General features: G+C 38.7%; 2 protein-coding genes across 3 annotated transcripts in view; one reads left to right on the top strand and one right to left on the bottom strand.

Moving 5' to 3' along the window:
• Positions 1–1,022: 1,022 nt before the first annotated feature.
• PQBP1 (polyglutamine binding protein 1) lies at positions 1,023–8,420 on the bottom strand. 2 transcript variants are annotated; one of them, XM_053696075.1, is made up of 7 exons: positions 8,354–8,420; positions 4,904–4,984; positions 3,375–3,486; positions 1,760–1,860; positions 1,587–1,676; positions 1,443–1,500; positions 1,023–1,313 (listed from the first exon to the last, which is right to left on the bottom strand). In XM_053696075.1, the coding sequence occupies exons 2-7, from the start codon at positions 4,968–4,970 to the stop codon at positions 1,154–1,156; spliced, it is 588 nt and encodes a 195-aa protein (XP_053552050.1). In that variant the 5' UTR covers positions 4,971–4,984; positions 8,354–8,420; the 3' UTR covers positions 1,023–1,153. The 2 variants fall into 2 exon arrangements, with proteins under 2 accessions (XP_053552050.1, XP_053552051.1); XM_053696076.1 differs by lacking the exon at positions 8,354–8,420 and adding an exon at positions 6,446–6,478.
• The window catches only part of TIMM17B (translocase of inner mitochondrial membrane 17B), a 45,629-nt gene continuing 29,583 nt past the window's right edge, over positions 8,417–24,462 (top strand). Inside the window, exon 1 of the mRNA XM_053696077.1 lies at positions 8,417–8,582. Coding sequence (XP_053552052.1) covers positions 8,557–8,582 — 26 coding nt within the window. The 5' untranslated portion in view covers positions 8,417–8,556. The remainder of the gene's footprint in view (positions 8,583–24,462) is intronic.

The raw sequence follows: 24,462 nt of genomic DNA, 5'->3' as shown, positions 1-24,462 counted from the left end.
TAGACCACACCCCTTCTCATTACAGAGATGCACATCACCTAATATGCTTAATTGGTAGTAGGCTTTCGAGCCTATACAGCTTGGAGTAAGACAACATGCATAAAGAGGATGATGTGGTCAAAATACTCATTTGCCTAATAATTCTGCACTCCCTGTACACAAGATATAGGACTGAGAAAAGGGGTCCAGGTCATAGTCTGAGTGTGCTTTATACATACGTTATAGGGCTGTGGAAATAGTAGTCAGGGTCATTACCATTATGAAGGAGCTATATAGACACAACATATAGGGCTAAAAACGAGGGTGGGGTGTTCGTGTTGTGTTTGGGGCAGAATGAGTCTGGAAGTTATGTGCATAGTGACTATAGTGCTGTTAACGGCCAGGCTCATTCTAGTCAATTTACTGGTAAGAGCCAATTCTGGGTTCATATACCTTACCTTATTATCATTTTTATTTATTTCTAAGTACAATACAAGGTATTGATCTAAGCCAATGTTGGTATATTTCATGCCACCATTTCGCCGCCAAATACAATCATATAAATAAAATTGTTCACTTTTTCCCAAACTTTGGGTTTCTCATCTCACTGAAATTATTAACATACCATTTGTGCAGTCACAACACAAATGGTTGTAAAAGCTTCTCTGGGATCTCCTTTGTTCAGAATCAGCAGACATACATGGCCTTTTGTTAATTAGAAGGCCGCTAATTGCAGCTGTGCACCACATTTTGGAAATTCCTGGCAGTGAAGGGGTTAATCAGTTAGATTGTAAAGTTAATATTTGCTCTGTCTGTAATGATCTTGAAATCTGGCTCCATATGGTAACGGATTGCGCTCCGTTACCATATGAAAACCCACAAATAGCAAGTCTCGGTCGTCACTTAGGCTTCCAGCATGTCGGGCGTAGATCTATGTTATGTGGTACGATGGGCTATGTATGTACAGCATGACGCAGATCTACGTCCTATTGGGGTAAAGGGTTAAAAAGTATGCAGTTTTGAAGGTGTAATTATAGAATACATTTTTTAGATTAATAATAAAAAAACACTTTAATCTATGTCATTTACAAGAATATCACCAGACATGAGGATGCATGCAATATATATGATTCTGTACAAGTCTAAGCAAGGGTTGAATACAGGCTGGTATGGATCATGCATCCAGTTGTTTGTTGCGAGTCGCCTCAGCATTGGCTCTAAGTACAGCTCCTGGACTTGGGTATGGTCGTTGCTGAAATAGGGGACCTGCTGCCGTTGTGTCTGCTCCAGTCTTGGCTTCATTTCTCTTGGGTAGCCCTGTGGACCATGAACCCCTAAGCCGCAAAGAAATGTACATGAATACATTCTTCAAAAGCAGGTGGTGTTCACAGAGAAGTGAATATGTATTGTAGAAATGTGGTTATTGTTTGGGAGAACAGATGTTATGGAACTGCATAACTTACCTAGGAGCATCAGAGTAAGCACTTGGGTCCATTGGATCCAGTTCCTCATCTCTTCTCCCTACACAGAGAAATTAGACTAAATCTTGTACAGTTTTTCACATGACCCAACTTGATACACACATGAAGACAAAAATGTTTATTAACCTTTCTTTGGTTTAGGATATGGAGCCACTTCCTCGCGCCTAGCAAACCTCCTTTCCTTGACTTCCTCTCTCTCCACTTTCTCTTCAGGCTCTGAAGGTGCAAGAAATATACTTAGTCATTGTGCCCACCAGACTAATAAAACAAAAACACACACATGAGAGTTGAAAGGTCACCTTTGGCTTTGGAAGCAATTTTGGTGATAACTGCATTGGGATCATGGGGAGATAACCAGGATACCAAATCTGACTCGACATTCCAGTAATAGGGGAGGCCACTGACAAACAGATAAGAAGGTCAAAGAAGAATAATTTTTTTTTTTTAACCAAGATACATTTTTAAAGTAATAACAAACTAAGCTAAGAAGTATAGATATCAAGCACTGCTAATAGGAACACAGCATGTGCAGCCACTATAATAAACATAAAGAAACTACTTTAACAGAAAGTAAAAATATTGATTTCCCTTATGCTGCTCTCTAGCAACGCAGAAAGTTGAACTAAACTTTTATGATTCAGATAGGGCATGTCATTTTAAACAACTTTCCAAATTTAATTTTATCATCAAATTTGCTTTGTTCTCTTGGTATTGTTTGTTGAAAGGAAACCTAGATGGGCTCATATGCTAATTTCTAAGCCCTTAAAGCCACCTCTTATCACAGTGCATTTTGACATTTTTCACAGCTAGACAGCGCTAGTTCACGCATGCCATATAGACAACATTGTGCTCACTCTGTGGAGTTATTTAGGAGTAAGCACTGATTGGCTAAAATACAAGTCTGTCAAAAGAACTGAGATAAGGCGCAGTCTGCAGAGGCTTAAATACAAGTTAATCTCAGAGGTAAAAACTGTATTAATATAACCGTATTGGTTATGCAAAACTTGGGAATGGGTAATAAAAGGGATTATCTATCTTTTTAAACAATAACAATTTTGGTGTAGACTGTCCCTTTAAACTTTTAATGCCATTATGGCGTTCTATTCCATCCTAACTGCGCCGGGCTTTAGTGCCGTTAGGACGGAATAGAACGTCCTAGCCGTTTGGCTGTCCTGTAGCCAACGGCTCTTCCAGAATGTGATCGCGTTCTGGAGGGCATGCCTAGCGGACACCCCCCTGACCCGATCCCATCATTGAATTCTGGTGATCCTGCTTTCAATTTGTTTACAAATTAACCCCATCATCAAAGGGTTAAGTAATTTTCTGCATCATATTTAGTAGAAAATAATGCAAGCTTTATGCACATAGTAAAAACATGCATTCGTTAAAAAAATACTCTTTATTTTTATACATATATCTCTTTAAAAGTATTTTATCTTTGTTACATAAAGAACAGAAAATGTGTCTGCACAAAGAGGCCTACAGGGTTAAGACAGGTCCCTACAGCATCAGCTTGTGAGAGGCATACAGGATTGAGGAGTCAGCTCCCCATATATCAAGCAGTTGTGTGTCTGAACATGCACATTTAATTTAAATATCTGTTCTAACTTCCTGCAGGTTCAATCTATTTGAAAGAGCATCCCTGCAGCAAATTTGGAAATGAAAAATATTTACCGTTTGGGCTAAATATGGTTATTTTTACCCTTTATATCAAACTATAATTTCCTTTCCATATTATTGTTCATTAAATACAGTTTTGGTTAACACTCTTGGTCTGCGTACAATGTCTAACACCCTAGTTGTGCATACACTGTATGGCCAAGACCTCAGGAAGAAACCATCCACATGAGCAGCACTGATAACATAAAAAACTCAGGGGCTGCATATACCCAATTGCAACTCCAAATCCCTTACCAGACTGGGTCGAGAACCTTGTACCAGTTTGGTGGCAAATTTTCAACTCGTGTTGCTTCATAATCTACATGATCGTCGTCATAATCTTCAGCAATTATTTCTTCAGATGGTTCTGAGATGAAGAAATAGTGAAATAAAGTAAACAGAGATTAATTAATGTGTCTAGATGCAGAAAGCATTAGGGATCAGTCTAAGGCACTGGTTTTCAAATATTTGCTCAGAACTCCCCAACAGGCCAGGTTTTCAGGATTACCTTGGATGAGAGCAGGTAAAATAACCGTGTTTACTAATCAGCCGATTATTTCAGCTGTGCTCTAGTTCAGATATCCTCAAAATGTGGCCTGTTAGGGAGGCCTGAGGAAAGGTTTGAAAACCAGTGGTCTAAGGTATATAATAAAATATGATCTTAAATGGAGAGAGTAAATTAAACATATACTTCATGCAGTTTCAAATATTTTAAAAATATTTTTGAATTAAAAAGTTTATTCTAAAACTACTTATTCTGATTGTGAAGCCAACAGAAAGTGAAACTAGGCCATAAAGGTACTAAGAATTGTGCATTGATTGCATTTGCTATTAACATTTATGAAACATTCAGCAGCTAAAGTAGTTAAAAAGAAGAACAGACGTTCCTGTTTCAGCAGTCCTGATATCCAATTGCTGTACAGACGTCCCACACAGTTTGAAGCTTTGCTACGGTCCCTAAGAGCAGTCAACATTACTTGCTGTTTGTGAAGACTTCATTTCAGATTTTTCTTCCCTAATGAGCTGCTATATAGTGATGTGTAAGGAAGAATAAAGGAAGAAGTATGTGCAGCTCCCCTTAGCACAGCTGAAATTAGCTTAAAGTGATGGTAAACTCTCCCCTTTTTAAAATCAGATCTGGAATGTAAGCGCTATTTTAGATGGCGTTTTATTCATCATGTGCAATGAAGATGCGCTATAACTTAGTTATTAATATAGATATGAAATTCAAATACCCCACGTTACACCACCCACTTCAAAAGTCAATTTTCCTGTCAGCTAAATGATTGAATTACTCAATCAATGCTCTAGCTACAAAAAAGTGCCATATGGGGAGAGCGCTGATTGGACAACAATTCAATATGTTAGCTCACAGAAAATTTTACTTTTGAAGTGGGCGGAGGAGAATACAGTATTTGAATTTCATATCTATATTAATAACTGTTATACTGCATCTTCATTACAGCTAATGAATTAAACTCCATCTAAAATAGCGCTTACATTCCAGATCTGATTTTAAAAAGGGGAGAGTTTACCATCACTTTAACATGCTGTGAGAGCTGTCTAAGTAATGACTCAGGAGCGGCACACACACCGGAAATGACACTCTTATTTGCTTGATGAGCTTAACCCTGTAGCTCTGTACATCTTAACATCTTAATACAGGAACATCTCTTTTACAAAAGTACAATACATTTCCTTTCTTAGGTACAAAAAAAAAAAAAAAAAAAAAAGTTTACTGTCCCTTTAAAATAAGAAAAACAAGTTTAGCACAAAATTCTTACCTGGATCCACATGCTTAAGGATCCCCCTCTTTGCTAAGCGAGACTGGAGTGCCAACGGGAGAGGCATCTTAATGCTGTCACCTGTGTAAAGAAGTGCTATTGTGCATTACAAGGATAAGAACGTTGATTCATTGTTCTATTTCTATGCTAGTTTGACATTTTGAAAACTTGCTTCAGTCTCTGCTCTATCTCCCTTTTATAATTTGAACATAATCCACAACTTCTATTAATACTTTTTTGAGCCGCATCAGTTAAAAAGGGGACACTCAAGTGAAAATAAACTTTTAAGATTCAGATAGAGCAGCAGTTTTAAGACACTTTCAATTTACTTCCATTTTAAAATTTGCAGTGTCTTTTTAGGTACACACTTTCCAGGGAAGAAGATCCTACTGAGCATGTGCAGAAGCTCACATGGTATACATATACTAGTCTGTGATTGGCTGATGTCCGTCACATGATACAAGGGGCTGCAAAATAAATGTCAGGAAAAAAAATCTACTGCTTATTTGAAATTCAGAGTAAGTTATATAGTAAGTTAGCTACAGAGCACAACTGGGACATAACCGAACACCTCTGGTGAGCCAATAAAAAAAGGCATTTGTACGTAACCACAAATCACCAGATAGTTCCCAGTAGTGCATTTCTGCTCTGGAGCTAAATTTAATTATGTTTTTAACCCCTTTGCAACAAGCTCCATACCCTGTACCTTGGCAGTCACAAGGGCTTCCAGTGCTGTAGAAGCATAGGTCTTGACAATAATGACAAGACAGTGCCCCCAAGGCAGAACATGCTGTGATCTGAGATGTCATTGCAGAAAACACAGCATGTCTGCAGAAAGAGCAGGGCAAATGCAGAAACTGTTTGCGCGTTCACTTTGCAGTGCTGCTCCACATCAGCCTGTTCTATTCTAACAATGTTGTGCTCTGGCTGCACTGTGTATGTTTTCCTCAACACAGTGCAGCATGAGCGAAGCACTGTTTGAAGAGAACAGTTAAACACAGAGCAGTGCTAAAAAGTGGAAGCACATTGATTGATGACTGGCTCTCAGGCATTTTTTTTTAACCCCGCTTCCTAGCATTTCCCAGTCTGTAAAAGATGCGACTCATGAATGTAAGACATTCTTGTAAGAAATTGTTAACTACATTTTTACTGCAGAAAATCTTTAAATAAAAAAAAAAATCTCATCGCAGAAAGTGGAGAAAAGTTCTGCCTCTGGTGACAGTGCTATTTCTGCGTGCCTCTTTGCCTACTGTTGGTGAAACTGAAAGGCAAAATTAAGCACTCATGAATCAGATAGTGCACAATTTTAAGAAAACTTTAACCCTTTAAGGACACAGCTTTCAGTTTGCTCAATTGTTTTATGACGGAAAAATTCCGTCATATGTCCTTAAGAGGTTAATTCACTTATTTTATCTAACATATTAAAGAGACATAATCCCCATATGCTAAATCACTTGAAAGTGATGCAACATAACTGTAACAAGCTGACAAGCAAATATCTCTGGGATATCTCTATGTAAAAAAAAAAAAAAGATATTTTACCTCCAAATATATTCAGCTTACAAGAATAAGTGCTCTGGTAACAATTATACTTCAGTTACTGTCCAGCTACAAGTTGAAGAGAAAAAAAAATAGTGAATCAGCATCAGCAGTGCTGAGGTCATGCTATGCTTTCATAGTACATGTCCTTGGGAAATAACATGACTGGGTCTGCACATGCCATATGCACACTCCCTTGCAAGTCCTGGGGATAGTCTCCAGATTGGTTGCTTAAAGTCCCTTTACAGTGGGGGTGAATACTTGGGAAATTTTGAGGTAAATATAATTTTTACACAGAATGTTCAGGTGATATTTTCTAGTCATCTTTTTACAGCTAAGATGCATCACTTTGAATGATTCAACATTTGCGTATCATTTCCCTTTAATTATCTTTGTTGAAATCCAAACCTAAGCTCAGAAACAGTAATGCACTACTGAGAGGCAGCTGGTGATTGGTGGCTACAGACATATGCCTCTTACAATTGGCTCTCCATGTGTTTAAGTTAGCTCTGAAAACAATAGTGCAATAATACAATACTTAGACACAGCGCATTTCCTTTTTGCACGTTTATGTCCCTTTTAATTATTGTAAACCATATACCTTATATGCAGATCTTTTGCAATGCAGCAATAAATTACTCTTATGTAGGCTTACCAGAAGTCCCACTTTTACTGGGATTGTCCCGGTTTGGAGGCGCTGTCCCAGTGTCCCACCCGGTTGTTAATTCTGTCCCAGTAGGGTTGCCACCTCCAGGTTTCAAATCATGTGTCCGGGTTTCAGACCACCTGAAACCCAGACACATTGTTCAAAATGACTGGACTGTGGCTCTCCAGCATAGTTGGATGCTGTTACTTTGCTACATACAGCCCTGCTTAGCTTAACGTTCGTGTCCTTCAAAGTTTACATTTAGTAATACAGGCTGAGTGAGCAGCATAGGGTTTTTAAATTTTGTAGTACTACTTGGTTTATTTTTCTAAGAATTTAACACCCCCCCCGTGACATTGCCAGTGATACACCTTTAGGGGAATCATATGGGTATGACTAAGAAGTACAGACAGGAAGGATTTTTGGCCTGGATCTTGCTTTACTTCATGCAGGATAGCATTTTGGCTATAATCTTCCTGCATTATGGTGTAGAGTAGCCTCTTAAACAGCTTTAGCAGGTACGTGCTTCTTTTTTACTTATTTCATTCAATGTTGTATTTATGCCTTATCAGTATTTGGCTCTGTTCCTTAATTAGACACATAAAACACATATTACACTGCAGATATTAAATTGTGAAATTGATAATTATGAAAGTGATAATTATGCTTGATGTTTGGCATTATTTAGAATCTGAGATTTATTTGCCATGACAACGTAATGGTGCCTTTTTAGGAGGTGGTGTTATGGTCTATTTAAATTGTGATTCACTTGTTTGACTGAGGAAGGGTAGAGTATCCACGAAACATTACACACATAAAAGCTACTACTTTAAAAGGACCGGTAATTGCCACGCCCCCTTGACCACGCTCCTGACCACCCCCCCACTGGCACCGCACCAGGTGGTCCCAGTTTCACCTCTAAAAATTATGGTAAGCCTACTCTTATGTATGTTAGCTCTGGGGGAAAATATCAACTTAACTGTTTTGAATCTATTTATGAAATATAAAATGAAGTATTGCACAATTTATTATAGAGATCACCCAATCCTTTAAAACTAAGCTTACATTCGAGGGAACTCAATAAACCTAATTAACCCTACGGGTGCCAATATGTCTGCAACCCATTACAACCATCTCTGGCAACCATAGAAATGGAAAAATAAATTACCGAAAGCTTTTACAATCGACCATAAAACATAACCACCAATATGTAATTTTAACAAAACGAATCAAAATACCTTGAGCGTCCCCACTCCTGTTCTTACCTGCTTTATTCCAGCCAGTGTGCGCGGTCCGCTGTTGATGACATCACTGAGACGCGTGTTTGTGTTCCAAGCCTCGTTTGCAGTTTTGCCCACTTGGAGATTGGTATCTGATTGAGCAGTGGGCTTGGAGGAAAGTCGCGAAATATTATTGGTCCCCTATTGGCTATATTAGAGCCAGGAACTTCCTACGTAGCCAAGAAAGAATGGAGGAATATGTGCGGGAGCCATGGTAACGCTATGCATACTGGGAGTTATGTTTTCCAAACTTATAGCATGCTAGGAATGTTGTTAAATGATTAACTCCCAAAAACGTTATACTTGGTTTTACTATAGAAGCCACGCTCGTAATTTTTCTTCACCGTAATGGTGGACATTTTGCTATATGTGTTTACTATCTGCAGTGAAACATGTTTACACAACCCCCTACTGAAAGTTCTGTGTCTTCTGCAATGCATGTTGTGAGTTCTGATACCGGGTGCCCCCCACTTCTCCCCCATATGCGGTCCAAGTCTTTAGGCTTCTAGCAACCTGCTAAATACCGTATACACAACCTATTTAACTCCACACAAAAATGATATATTTGTATATAGTTTAAACAGGGCTTGAAATTTCAACTAGTCCCAGTGTTCTATTGATTTTTGCTGCCCCTTTGGAAATTTGCTAACCTGTCAGTGCGCATGCACTTACGTCACTTCATTCCACATATGTTGTAAAGCATGTGTGGAATACGGTGATGTATGTGCGCTCATGCACAGTGACGTAGCCAATTCCGACAGGGTTTAGATAGCAAGTCTCGATGCTTTGTCTGCGCATGCGCACCACTCTGCCCCTCCATATGTACAGGTATACCTCACTTTACAGTGCTTCGCTAATAGCGCTTTGTGGAGCTGAAGTTCATCCTCCAATGATTTTGAAACAGTGCTGTAATCATCGTGAGATTGCGAGAAAAGTGACTGGCACCATTTTGTTATGCTTAGTTCACTCTGTTTACAGCACTACAGTGCAATCTGTGTCTCAGTGCTATAGTCTGGCAAATTGTACTACAGTAATTGTCACTATTTTACAGGTACAGTATTTATTGAATACTAATTGAATGCTGTGCTAGTGTTAAACTAAACGTAGCACTATTGCACCCCTAATATAAGTTAGTTCAAACATGTTTTCAAGTTTTTAAACACACTGACAAGTGAAAAGAAAGCTAAAACTGCCTTGTTTCACTTTAAGGCGGTTTTCACTTTACAGCGGACTCTGGTCCCTAACCCGCTGTATATTATAGGCACAATTATCAAACTGAGACAACTGCCTGAACAACCTTTTTACCAAAAGCTGCTTCTGATGAGGAAAAAACATCAAAATAGTAAAATTTAGTAAAGGTATGCAGAGAAGACCAAGTTGCTGCATTGCAAATTTGATCAACTGAAGCCTGATTCTTGAAAGCCCAAGATGGGCAATCGATCTAGCCGTATGAGTTGTAATTCTCTGGTTAGGGCGCAAGGAAGGAACGATAATTTCCCTATTAATGTTGTGAGAGTTAACAACCTTAGGTGAAAATGTGAAAGAAGTCCGCAAAACAGCTTTATCTTGATGGAAAATCAGATAAGGAGACACACAAGAGAGAGCAGACAATTCAGAAACTCTTCTAGCAGAAGAGATAGCCAAAAGAAACAACACTTTCCAAGAAGGTAGTTTAATGTCCAAAGTATGCATAGCCTCAAAATGAGGAGCCTATAAGACCTTTTAACACTAGGTTAAGTCTCCTGGGAGGAGAAATAGGTTTCATAACAGGTTTAAAAGCCTGAAGAACACAATGAATATCTGGTAGAAGAGCAATTTTTCTGTGGAACATTACAGAAAGAGCAGAGATTTGTCCTTTTAAAGTACTAGCAGACAAACCCTTATCCCCTTATCCAAACCATCCTGAAGAAACTGAAACATTTTAGGAATTCTAAAAGAATGCTAGAACTAGTCATGAGTTGGACACCATGAAATATAAGTTTGTTTTTTTTAAACAGGTTTGCGAGCCTGAATCATAGTGTTAATCACAGAGTCAGATAATCCTTTTATGACTGAGAACTAAGCTTTCAATTTCCATGCCATTAAGTTTAGAGACTTTAGATCTGGATGGAAGAAGGGACCTTGAGACAGAAGGTCTGGTCTTAGAGGAAGAGGCCACGGCAAGCAGCTGGACATCCAAACTTGATCTGCATACCAAATCCTGTGAGGCCATGCAGGGGATATCAGAATTACTGAGGACCATTCCATCTTCATTTTGGAAATCACTCTGGGAAGCAGGACCAGAGGGGGGAATATATAAGCAGACTGGTAAGACCAGGGAACTGCTAGAGCATCCAATACATCCGCATGAGGATCCCTGTACCGCGCAAGGTACCTAGGAAGTTTGTTGTTCAAACGAGAGGCCAGGGAAAAGGGAAAGGAAGTGCTTAGAGCTAAATCCTCAAGACATAAAAAAATAATATATATACCACCTAGGGTTGCCACCTTTTGTCCAGAAAATTCCTGGACACTTTTTAAGTGGGCGTGGAGAGGGCGTGGTCTGGGGCGTGGCCTGGGCGTGGCTTGGGGGCGTGGCTTCTCGCGGCATCAAATTCGTTATGAAATCAATTTTTATTATATATATATATATATATATATATAATATATATATTATATATATATATATATATATATATATATATATATATATATATATATATATATATATATATATATTTATATATATATATATATATATATATATATATTTATATATATTTATATATATATATATATATATATATATATAATATATTTATATATATATATATATATATATATATATTTATATATATTTATATATATATATATATATATATATATAATATATATATATATATATATATATATAATATATATATATATATATATTATATATATATATAAAATATATATATATATTATATATAATATATATATGTAATATATAATATATATATATATATATATATATATATATATATATATATATATATATATATATATAATATAATATTTACACATAAGCCCCCACAAAAAAAGGACCATATCATTTAGAAAAAAACAGCAGACACAGCCAAGTATTACTCACAGTTTCTCTGTGACTGGCTGCACTGCTCTTGTTGGCTTAGGGCCGGCCGGGCAAGGGCTCCAGGAAGACTGCTGCTGCAGTGGACCTACAGTCGACGGAGGTCGTGGTCTGGCCATGTTTCAGCAGGCAGACAGCCCGCTGCGCGGCCACCGCACTTCTAACACCTGCAGCCGGATATGATGACTGAGACTCCCCTCCTCGATCCTCTGATTTCCCCCCTCCCACTGTCCCACACTAATCACTGTCTCTCCTGCAGGCAGCAGACTCCACCTACCCGTTTTTGTCACCCGGGCTAAGCGCTCCTCTGGCCAGCTAAAGTTTTTTTAAAGTCACTCTGCTCACTGCTGCTTGCTGCGCCAGGGGAGCGTTTAGCCCGGGGCATTTGAGGCTAGTTCCGGGACACGGGACACAGAGCCTCAGACCGGGACTGTCCCGGTGAAACCGGGGCAGGTGGCAACCCTAATACCACCCCTGCATTTCTGTCAGTAATTGCATTCCAAGTTTGTGATGCTCCTGTAATTTGTAATTAAACTCACCTGTATCAATTAATAGGTGCTTACAATATAGAAATCACACTGGAAATCAGTTAAAATGGTGAAAAATGTACCTTTCTGTTGTGTGTCTCTGTGTGCCACACTGAGCATGGAGAAGATAAAGAGCAGCAAATAATTGTCTGAGGATTTGAGAACAAAAATTGTGGAAAAGAATGGACAATCTCAAGGTTACAAGTCCATCCCCAGAGATCTTAATGTTCCTGTGTCCACTGTGCACAACATTGTCAAGAAGTTTACAGCCCATGGCACTGTAGCTAATCTCCCTGGACGTGAACAAAAGAGAAAACTTGTTCAAATATTGAAACGAAGGATTCTTCGAATGGTGGATAAAGAACCTCGATCAACTTCCAGACAAATTCAAGCTGACCTTCAGGCACAGGGTACAAATGTGTCAGCTCGCACTATATGTCACCATCTGAATGAAAAGGGATGATATTATAGGAGACCTAGGAGGACCCCACTGCTGACACAGAAACATAAAAAAGCCAGATTGGAGTTTGCCAAAACTTACCTGAGGAAGCCAAAATCCTTTGCTGTGGACAGACAAAACAAAATTACAGCTTTTTGGTAAAGCCTATCATTCTACTGTTTCCAGAAAAAGAAATTAAGCTTTTATTAAAGAAAATAATTACAGTCCCTACAGTCAAACATGTTGAAGGTTCACTGATGTTTTGGGGTTGTTTTGCTGCTTCAAGCATGAATGTTTTGACTGTGTGCAGAAACTCGTTTTGCAGAGAGAGCCTGGAGTGTACAAAATCTTCGACAACCGGCTTCTGTGATCATCACAATGATCCTGACCAAAGGTGGTTACGTGGTAATGCCAATCAGATGTCCGAAATGTGTTACCACATGACCACCATCGGTCCAGGACCATTGTGAAGATCACAGAAACTGGTTGTCAAAGATTTGGTATACTCCGGGCTTTCTCTGCAAAACGAGTTTCTCACACACAGCACGTCCAAACTTCACATAGCTGAAGTCTTGTAACATACACAGATCAAGTCGGATTACAATCGTTCCTTTGGAAGGGCAAGCAACCATAGCAGCCTGTGGAGGATCATTTCGTGAGTACAGCTTTGAAGGAAATGTGAGTACTGAGCCCCTCAAGTTTACGGTTGGGAGGAAACTCTAGCTCAAAAATCTGTACCTGCATTTCTCCTGAAAGTTGACACAGAATATTGTTTTGACTTATTAATCAGAGTGTGCACGCTTTTTTATTCTTGCTGTTTCAAATTTATGCAACATATATATAAAAAAAAAAGTTAAACACTGCAGTATATTCCAATTGATATTAACTTACTCTAGCACATGTGTGATTTTATATGTTTTTATATAATTTGCTTGTCTGTTTAGAGATGCGACTTTATGCTAATAGGCGTGTTTAATAAAGTATTGTTTGATATTTAAAGGAACAGTGTGGTGTTATATATATATATATAACACCAAATAGCGCACTCTCACTCGCCAACAAAACTCAAGACCAGGGTGCTCAAAAAATATTCACCAAGGTCCAATAATAAGCACTCGTATGTGTGTATATATACATACACACATACGGTATATACAGTATATATATATATAGTGAAATGAAGGTAGCACACGGTTTCGAAGGCTAAACCTTTTATTAGAGCAACGTTTCGGGGGTCCTGCCCCTTTCTCAAGCTACCTTCATTTCACTGGATATACATTGTTACTTTGGGGCTTGAAGGGTGGTCCTACTAGGTATTGCACCGGACATTACTTATATTAAGAAAGATTTACCTATTGGATGTGTGTGTGAATCCCACCTGCTTTCCATATATATATATATATATATATATATATATATATATATATATATATATATATATATATATATATATTATATATATCTCAAGGTCCAATAATAAGCACTCTCTGGATTTAAACACAGCAAATTTAATAGGCAGTGACGTTTCGGGGGAATTCACCCCTTCCTCAGACAACCAAAATTGTGATACAAACATTGTTAAATACCCAATAGACCCCTCCCCCATTTCAATTAAACCAATCACCCAATAGGAGATGATGTATACAAATCATTAGTCAAACATAATTCAAACATAATTCAAACAATAATCATCAATATTTCATCAAATCTGTTTAGTTAATATATCAAATTCAGTATTAATCAATAAATCATTATGCATCATATCATGAATAAAGGGAAACCTAAAACTTAACACAGTGACAAATTAGAAAGGACATGGATCTGTATGATAAATCACAATCAAAATAAACATAAAATATCAAAAGAAGCAGTAAGAATGACACTCATTTGAAACTCGTATATAGTGCCATATGAGGAATATATCAAATGAAATAGGACAGAGCAGTATCTATACCAAAAAGAAGCAGCCGCCATTACTTACCACGCTAACTTCAGCGTGTTCGGCGGTGGGCGTGGTCACCCTACCAGTTCTAGGCATTACATTGCTCATGTGACCAGAAACTGGTCAATCACAGGGCCGGAGTTAGGCGTTATCATGGCAACCCGCATATCCACAGATTAGCTCATACGCTAATTGCCAAGTTGCCATGGCAACGTCCAAACAAGAAATAGAAACATCATTATATAGAAAGTGAACGCTAATCAATCCAAATGAGTCTCCTCTCTAGTAAAGTAGAGCCACAATTCTTTCTTACACGCACCACGGCACGATCGGCGGTAGGCGTGATCTCCCATCATGATCATAGAGGTGGCTTGGCTCATACGCCCAGAACACTGGTCAATCACCGTGTTGTGTTAGGCAATGCCATGGCAACCATTACCCACAACACCATGTGCAACGCCTCTAAGCGTAACTGTTCATTATGTTGTCATGGCAACGCCAAACACAACACTGGGAAGGCTGAGTGATATCGTAACTGGCCACCAATCTAGAAACCCAACTCACAAAGTGCCATAGAATCACAAAATCAGCACCCAACCACAGCCAGACAAAAACACGCTAAACACACATGCAACTGTATCACTTGCGCTCAACGTACACATAGCCCATCCAGATCACACCAATGTCTCAACAATTGCACACACACAAAGCGGTCCACTATGACTTCCATACAATATACAAATACAGGGCACAATTAATCTAAGGAGGAGGGCCCACACCGTCAGAGCGCCAAGGAAACACTAGGGAAATCCTTCTGTCCAAAATCCATATTAACGTGAAAATATTATATATCACTAATCTCCAGCAATAGCCCCTATAGCCTAAAATGTAAAGAAAATACAGAAATTATAGAAATATGTCCAAAGGGAGATGACCCACCATCAATCAGAGCCCTGTCAGAAACTCTAGGGACATATTATCACAGGGTCAATCATCTCATAAATATCTGCATCAGGCGCATGTCATACAGGCTCAACATCCTAGTGGCACTCATTTCCAATCATACATTATATCCATATGTGATAAATTACCTAAGGCTATATAATATACCCTCATACCTCAAGGAGCATGACAAGAAAGTAATGGATATGGCGTAAACCTCCGGTGTATCAACAAGACTAAATGGATTTGACACGCACTCTTAATATATCGCAGAACCGTGGACTCTCAGTAGGGCCAGAGGAGTGAAGGCTCTCAGTTTCTCAACGGCATCAACATACAAGAATGTTAGAGAAAACAGTGCCAGTCCACATTGACATTTAATCCGCCAGGTTGTACTGTTTTCAGTCTATGGATCCATTTAGCTTCAACTTGTAACAGTCTCTTTTTTTCTATTCCCCTCTCTTCTTAGAGGTGGTACGTGATCAATTAGGATAAAGCGTAAATCCTTCACTGTATGGTTCATCTGTACAAAGTGGCGTGCCACAGGTTGTTCCGATACGCCCTCTTTTAGTGCAGTTCTAATGGCACTCCTGTGGTTCGCCATTCTTTTTTTTATATCGTCATCCGTCTTTCAGACATAGTAAATTCCACATGTGCAATTCAAAAGGTATACCACATATGGTGTGGAACATGTCAGGTGGTGTCGAATTTTGAAACACTTGTTCGTGTGTGGGTGATGGAATGTTCTACTTTGGATCATAGAGCTACATGTTGTGCACCCTAGACACTTAAAACACCCCAATCTCTTAGATTGTAGCCAGGTATCCTTGGTATATGCATGTCTTGGGTCGGTGTTCATAAGTAAATCTTGTAGGTTGCGTCCTCTTTTGTAACCCATCCTAGGTGGAGGAATTTCTTTGAATGGTAATTCCTGATCTTATGTCAGTAGATCCCAATGATCCTTTATTGACTTGGCAAAGATCCCAACATTTGGTGTGTACGTGGTGATACAAGTCATCCGTTTATCCTCTGGTTTCTCCTCTCTGGGAGTAAGTAGTGTGTCCCTTTCAGTCTCCTCAGCTGTACTATGTGCTCGTTGGATAGCATCATACGTATAACCTCTGTGTAGGAATCTGATAGACATCTCATCCAGTTGGGTTTTAGCTTTTTTTTGTACAGAGTTGTTTCTCACTACCCTGTATAGTTGTGCTAGAGGTATAGTCCTGATGAGAGATCTCGGATGGCTGCTACTCGCCAAAAGGAGGGAATTCCTATCAGTAGGTTTCTGATACATAGTAGTCTCCAATTTTGCTTCTTTTTGGTATAGATACTGCTCTGTCCTATTTCATTTGATATATTCCTCATATGGCACTATATACGAGTTTCAAATGAGTGTCATTCCTACTGCTTCTTTTGGTATTTTATGTTTATTTTGATTGTGATTTATTATACAGATCCATGTCCTTTTTAATTTGTCACTGTGTTAAAGGGACACTGAACCCAATTTTTTTCTTTTGTAATTCAGAAAGAGCATGCAATTTTAAGCAACTTTCTAATTTACTCCTATTGTCAATTTTTCTTCGTTCTCTTGCTATCATTATTTGAAAAAGAAGGCATCTAAGTTTTTTTTTTGTTTCAGTACTCTGGACAGCACTTTTTTATTGGTGGATGAATTTATCCACCAATCAGCAAGGACAACCCAGGTTGTTCACCAAAAATGGGCCGGCATCTAAACTTACATTTTTGCATTTCAAATAAAGATACCAAGAGAAAGAAGAAAATTTGATAATAGGAGTAAATTAGAAAGTTGCTTAAAATTTCATGCTCAATCTGATTCACGAAAGAAAATTTTTGGGTACAGTGTCCCTTTAAGTTTTAGGTTTCACGTTATTCATGATATGATGCATAATGATTTATTGATTATTACTGAATTTGATATATTAACTACACAGATTTGATGAAATATTGATGATGATTATTGTTTGAATTATGTTTGACTAATGATTTGTATACATCATCTCCTATTGGGTGATTGGTTTAATTGAAATGGGGGAGGGGTCTATTGGGTATTTAACAATGTTTGTATCACAATTTTGGTTGTCTGAGGAAGGGGTGAATGCCCCGAAACGTCACTGCCTATTAAATTTGCTGTGTTTAAATCCAGAGAGTGCTTATTATTGGACCTTGAGATATATATAATATATATATATATATATATATATATATATATATATATATATATATATATATATATATATATATATATATGGAAAGCAGGTGGGATTCACACACACATCCAATAGGTAAATTTTTCTTAATATAAGTAATGTCCGGTGCAATACCTAGTAGGACCACCCTTCAAGCCCCAAAGTAACAATGTATATCCAGTGAAATGAAGGTAGCTTGAGAAAGGGGCAGGACCCCCGAAACGTTGCTCTAATAAAAGGTTTAGCCTTCGAAACCGTGTGCTACCTTCATTTCACTATATATATATATATATATATATATATATATATATATATATATCTATATATATATATATATATATATATATATATATATATATATATATATATATATATATATATATATATATATACCGTATGTGTGTATGTATATATATATATATATATATATATATATATATAATGCCTTTTGAGGATTTAGCTCTAAGTGCTTCCTTTCCCTAGTTCTTTGTTTTTTGTCATCATCTACTCTTGGTGAAAGTGCCTACCTTTAGGAAGCTTTCCTCTGCAGTGTAATTAAGTGGTTTCCTCTCCTTCAACTAGCCCATAATTGAACAATCCGAAAGATCACATCATGGTGGAGAGACCACTCTACCAAATGTAGGGACTGACGACTAAGGTAATCTGCCTCCCAGTTGTCTACACCTTGGATGTGAATCGCAGTAATGAGGCAAGAATTGGCTTTGCCCAAGTAAGGATTTGAGATACCTCTATTATGGCTAGAGAACTTCAAGTTCCCCCTTGATGATTAACGTTGGCCACCGTTGTGATGCTCTCTGTATGAAATCGGAGATAAGGCTCTTTCTTCAATAGATGCCAAGCCTGAAAGGCCCTGAAAAGAGCACAGAGTTCCAAGATATGATTGGTAACCTTGCCTCCCAAGGATTCCAAACTCCTTGTGCTGCCAGAGACCTCCAGACAGCTCCCCGACCTGTAAGACATGCATCTGTGGTGAACTCAGGCCAGGTAGGATGAGCAAAGGAAGCCCCCTGAAGAATGGAGTGGTGATTTAACCACCAAGTCACAGAAAGGGGCGTATTGGGATCTAAGAATATTAGAATATTAGCATACAAAGTTGGAGAGGTCTCATGTGAAAGCGAGCAAAGGGGAGCAAACAAAAGGCAGAATAGTCCAAATAGTTTCCATTTTGAAGTTGGAATTCTTACAAACTTGTTTAGAGTTTTCAGATCCAGAATTGGTAAGAAAGAATGAAGAGATTTGAATAAAAACCCATCCCTTGGGGGGGGCGTGTCCGTACAGCGATCTGGATAAGACGCATTTTCTGCTAGCTCTGGTAGATTTTTTTGGTAATCCGCCGACTACCATCATCCAACAGCAAAAATAAGACCACAAAGCTACGATCTCCCCACAGTGCTAGTAACTGTGGACCTTTTTAACATAATTTGGCTGTTTTTGTGACGCTGAGAGCTCAGAACGGAGCATAAAGGCCTGAGGCGGCGGCCTACTTTTCACAGGCATACACCTCCCCCCCAGGAAGAGCTGGGTTACCGGTGCTGTCTGTATTGCCAGACTTACTGGATCTCTTCAAACCACACCGCCATCTGGACAAACAACTAACCCACTGCTTATCACCACCTGGTTGTTGCAAGGCTTTGGGGAACAGAGAAGTAACAATCCGCCATTATGACAGACGCATAAGAAGAAAACAGCTCAACATACTTAGTGGTTTTACCCGCAAAGCTTGAATCCCTTATAAATTGGCTAATTGAAGGGGCGCCACATGACTACTTGCTGGGTCGTCTATCTATGGAAAACGAGACTGATAATCACCTGAAGGAGCATCTAGAATAAGAGACAAAGCCACAGTGCAGCTCCGATGCCACAGTAGTATCCCTTGCACCAAAGTATGTATACAAACCAGGGAATACCTCCCTGGCACTGGAGATATACAGACCGGACCACTTAGGGACTGTGCCAAACCGGACTCCACTGACCAAGGCTGGAATATCACTGCGAGACAAGCCTGATTCCATGCTCATTGACATGAGCATAACAACTACTGGGAACACAAAATACAGAAAATGGCAGGATGGGAGAGCGCCGAAATCAGCAAGAGTGATCCGAGTGACAGGAGAAACTATCCAAGGTGGCGTATTGCTTAGTTTCATGAGTGCCCACTCGGCAAAAGTCTCTGGGAAGATAGCGGATATGTTCACAACTCTTGGACCAGGTCCCCCAACACTCCGCATGAACTTAGATACAGAGAGGTCTTACCTAATGAGACACTGGGGGTAGCGGACCTTAATCGCACACTGGTGGAACTGCTGTTAGAAAACATGTAGCTTATATTATCACCCCGGTTTAAGGAACATTTCTGTATGGCTAGCAGCGGTGCTGCTGCTGGTCTCAATAGAGAAAGCATAATATTTGAACAGTTCTTTGCATGGTTATTGTTTTTGCTTATGGTTACAGCCTATACCTTATGTGTCCTACGTTATTACACAAGCATTGTGAATTGTAAAGCCGACAATAAGGATACCTAGTTGTGTTTACATGGGGTGTATCTCTTGAGGAGGTTTCCGTGGGGAACGTAGGTGGGAAACCCTTTCATATATGAAGCTGCCCTATTATCAAATTACTTCATGCGGTTGTAGCCGCGGGAGTATTATAAATAAAACAGAGCAGCCCAGACAGTACCAGGGAACCTAATGGACTACCACTTTAAGGCAATAGATATGATCACGCTGCTTGCATGCTGGCCCCTCTGTTAATATTATTAATGCAGACAGGGATGACCTCCTAATTTTGCAACTCCCTCTTCCCTAACTGAAACCAGTCCCGTTAAAAGCTACTCTCCGTGTTAGGGCGCCCAAGGAAGCACCGATGTTAGCCTTTATGTATGAAAGCAGTTATGATTGTATTATAATATAGGGGCAAATTATTGGGTTAGTGATACCACAACATACAATTCAGAGGTATTCCCTAGCAGTCATCTTTATATACTTACAGTGCAAAAATTGGCTCCTTTAAAAAGCCTTCTGCGCATAATAAATGTTCACCCTACTGGCAATATGGACATAAGATAGATCCCTAGCACTGATAGAGGGGGCTAAATTAGGAAAACACCTTAGCTAGACATCTTATAGCCTATTGATTTACATCTGCATGTGGGTTTCACAGAAATAGTATTATGCCAATGTGTCCAGATCTGGCACTAATATGTCTATGACCACAGTGAAACTATTATTTCTACAATAATTATCTTATAGATGCTGTTTCCTTAATATGTTTATTTACTTTCTTACCTTAAGTAGATACATAACAGTTAATGTGGTCCAAGAGTGACCTCAACCAGCAACATAGGGGGAAAAAGAAAAAGAAAATGAGGACTGTAACTGTTTAATTACATATCAAATCAAATGTGATGGGAATTTTTGACTTTTAGTGTACACATGGATGTTGTTTGTTCCCAGTCCTCAATAAAAAAGTTTATAAAAAAAAAAAAAAACCCATCCCTTGTTCCTGTAATGGTACTGGAACAATTACTCCCATATTTTATAAGTCCGAAACACATTTAAAAAAAGCTTGGGTCTTTGTAGGACATTTTGAAATATGGGTGAGGAAAAAATCTCCACATTGGAGGACAAATATTTAATCCATTTCGATATCCCTGAGAAATGATTTTCTGAATTCAGGGATTTTGGACATATTCTAACCAAAAATCTTAAAGTTTTAATCAGATCTGGGGGGGGGGGGGGGGGTACACCTTCATGAGGTCTTAGAGGCTGGATTAGGTTTCTTATACTATTTGAACTTATTACAGGTCCCCAGACTGAGTTAGGGGAAGGGACAGTTTTTTGTTCTCTGCGAGCACGCACATGAGAAAAAGACTATAGAATTAGGTAAAGTGCCAAAAAACAGCTCCTAAAAAGACAGTACTTTTGGTGAATTTAAAAAATGTTATCTATGATATAATCTTCAAAAAAAGCTTTAGACACACTCGCCCACTGAAAGCAGACAGCCAAACCAGTACTGAAACATATCAGCAGAGGTAATGGAATAGCAGTATAATGTTGATCTGTAAAAGGAAGGCAGAAGATGAATCCCTGTGACTGAATTTACAGAGAGCCCATGAAGAGATTTCTCATGTGGTGAAAACATGGTGTCATGAGGCAGTACTCTCTTCGATTCCCTCTGACAAGCACTGTACTCTGAGGAGAACTGGGCTTCAATATACTCTAAAGCAGTGATTTTCAACCTTTTTTTTGCAACGGCACATTTTTTTACATTAAAAAAAATCCTGCGGCACACTACCATCCCAAAATTTTACGAAATCACACATTGTAGCCTAATACCGCGTGTGTGTGTATGTGTGTGTGTGTGTATATATATATATATATATATATATATATATAACAATTTAGTCAATTCAATTAAGCTTTATTAGCATGCCAATCACTACAACTGTGTTGCCAAAGCTAGAGGCACAATAATAACAATCAAAATATCACTGAGTACAACAACCTGCATCAACAACAAAACACCAACAAACTGAAAAATTACAAAAGTTAAGCCAGGAGGGCAAATGGCATAAAATGCATATGATGGTAAACAGAAAGGACTCGCCCAGTTAAAGCAGATGTCTTCTTCTCTATGCTGGAACGATATAATTCATTTCCAGGGCAATTGTCTCTGAGCTTGAGAATCCAGGAAGGGGGGAGGCAAGTGGATCTGTAAAACTGCAACTGTGTAAGTGTGTAGGCCACTAACTCATAGTGCAAAACTCGTAATCTAGCCGTAATTTATTGGGGGAGGGAAATGTGCAGACATTCTCACTAAAATTACTTTATGTAATTAATTAGCTAACTTTGTAGTGAATTTAGGAGAGATGTGACATTGTTTATGATTAGCTGATTTTGTGGAGAAGTGCAGAGATCTGCGTATTCTCCTGACCAGTTTGAGCTGTATTGGATTCCAGATGAATAACCAGCTACAAAACCAAAACATCCAACAATGCGTGTTATTTTCTTAACCCTGAAGAGCATCCTGACATGCCTGCAATCCTGCACTTACCATGCATCTACGGAAACCTGCAATGACCTCTCCAATACGTATTGGGACTCCTGTTTAATAATTCCACATCTGCTGGCAATCTACTACATCCCAATAACAATCTACTACATCCCAATAACAATCTACTACATCCCAATAACAATCTACTACATCCCAATAACAATCTACTACATCCCAATAACAATCTACTACATCCCAATAACAATCTACTACATCCCAATAACAATCTACTACATCCCAATAACAATCTACTACATCTCAATAACAATCTACTACATCTCAATAACAATCTACTACATCTCAATAACAATCTACTACATCCCAATAACAATCTACTACATCCCAATAACAATCTACTACATCCCAATAACAATCTACTACATCCCAATAACAATCTACTACATCCCAATAACAATCTACTACATCCCAATAACAATGCAGTTATGCATACTTACACATACATAGGTCTTTATTTAAAACGACGCTGTGTGTTTTCAAGCTGGTTTGCTTTAATCGCCTTATTTCTCTATATATTCAAAAAAAGAAATGCACACAAAATATGCTGCCAATATTTGTGCAAATTGAAGCAATGCTTGAGAAAAATCAAGCTGAGTTTTCAGGCATCACTTGAAAAAAACAAGCATAGAAATTGGGGGATTTTTTGGACTTTTATTATTATTTTAAGCCTTTTTTTCAGTATTTTTCTTTCCTGTAAATTATATGGGCCATTTGGTTTCTAGAGACAAAAAATATGTAATCTTTATCCCCTTCCTGCCATTAGGACGTTCCATGCCGTACTAATTGGCGCTGGGCTTTAGAGCCCTTAGGGCGGCACGGAACGTCCTAGCCGTTTGGCTATCCTGAATCCTCTGCAACTTTCTAAATGTGATCACGGGATGGAGGTCGTGTCTAGAGTCATAGGCACTCCCCCCTGACCTGATCCCATCATTAAAATCTTGCGATCACTTTGGTTGCGCTTGCTGATTGGAGGCGAAATGTAGCCACCAATCAGCAAGCGCTATCCAGGGTTCTGAATCAAAAATGGGCTGGCTCCTTAGCTTAGATTCCTGCTTTTTCAAATAAAGATAGCAAGAGAACAAAGAAAAATTGATCATAGGAGTAAATTAGAAAGTTGCTCAAAATTGCACGCTCTATCTGAATCGTGAAAGAAAAACATTGGGATTAGTATCCATTTAAAGGACCGTTAATGCATGTTAAACTTGAAAAAAGGTACCAGCTTAGATAATGTTAAACTCTATTGCAAGTACAATATTAATAAAAATAAATGACAATTTTAAAGAAAACTTACATAAAATTGCTACTTCTTCAGCCCGACCACTCTCAGCTAGAGGAGGATTTCCCACATATTTAGTGAGAAGAATTAGAAGCCAATCAGCGAGTGGCAACTTACATAGCTATTTTCACGGTGCACGCATGCGCGTGCTCGCTCACATCATGCACAGCACTACATAAAAGGGTGCACCTGTCACTTTATTTACCTCTCCTTGTCCTGGGCTTTTATACAATTGCTTTGGCATCTGCTCTGGGGAAACTGCACGCTCCAGCCTTTTATGTGCAAATTTTCTTCTTCTGGGCGCATTCACACCGTGCCAGTGACATCACCGGACTCCACTGCTCATATGTCGGCGTTCAGAGGCTCGTATTTGAATATAAGTCTGTGGTTGGGCAGAGCTTCTCACGTGGGCCAAAGGGACAAGGAAGAACTTGCAAAATTAAAAATGAAAACATATTTTAAAGGGACAGTCAACACCAGAATTGTTGTGTTGTTGTGGTTTAAAAAGAAAGATAATCCCTTTATTACCCATTTCCCAGTTTTGCATAGCCAACACAGTTATAA

The sequence above is a fragment of the Bombina bombina genome, chromosome 12, assembly GCF_027579735.1.
Source record: "Bombina bombina isolate aBomBom1 chromosome 12, aBomBom1.pri, whole genome shotgun sequence".
In the NCBI taxonomy this organism is placed as follows: domain Eukaryota; kingdom Metazoa; phylum Chordata; class Amphibia; order Anura; family Bombinatoridae; genus Bombina; species Bombina bombina.
This window is presented reverse-complemented; position numbering and strand designations above follow the sequence as displayed.

What these genes read in the sequence shown, in the direction of transcription:
- PQBP1 (XM_053696075.1), bottom strand. Translation starts at nt 4,970, where the DNA reads ATGCCTCTCCCGTTGGCACTCCAGTCTCGCTTAGCAAAGAGGGGGATC. An exon ending in AAGGTTCTCGACCCAGTCTG is followed by an intron (nt 1,861 to 3,374) that starts GTAAGGGATTTG and finishes TCTGTTTGTCAG; the next exon opens with TGGCCTCCCCTATTACTGGA. An exon ending in ATATCCTAAACCAAAGAAAG is followed by an intron (nt 1,501 to 1,586) that starts GTTAATAAACAT and finishes TTCTCTGTGTAG; the next exon opens with GGAGAAGAGATGAGGAACTG.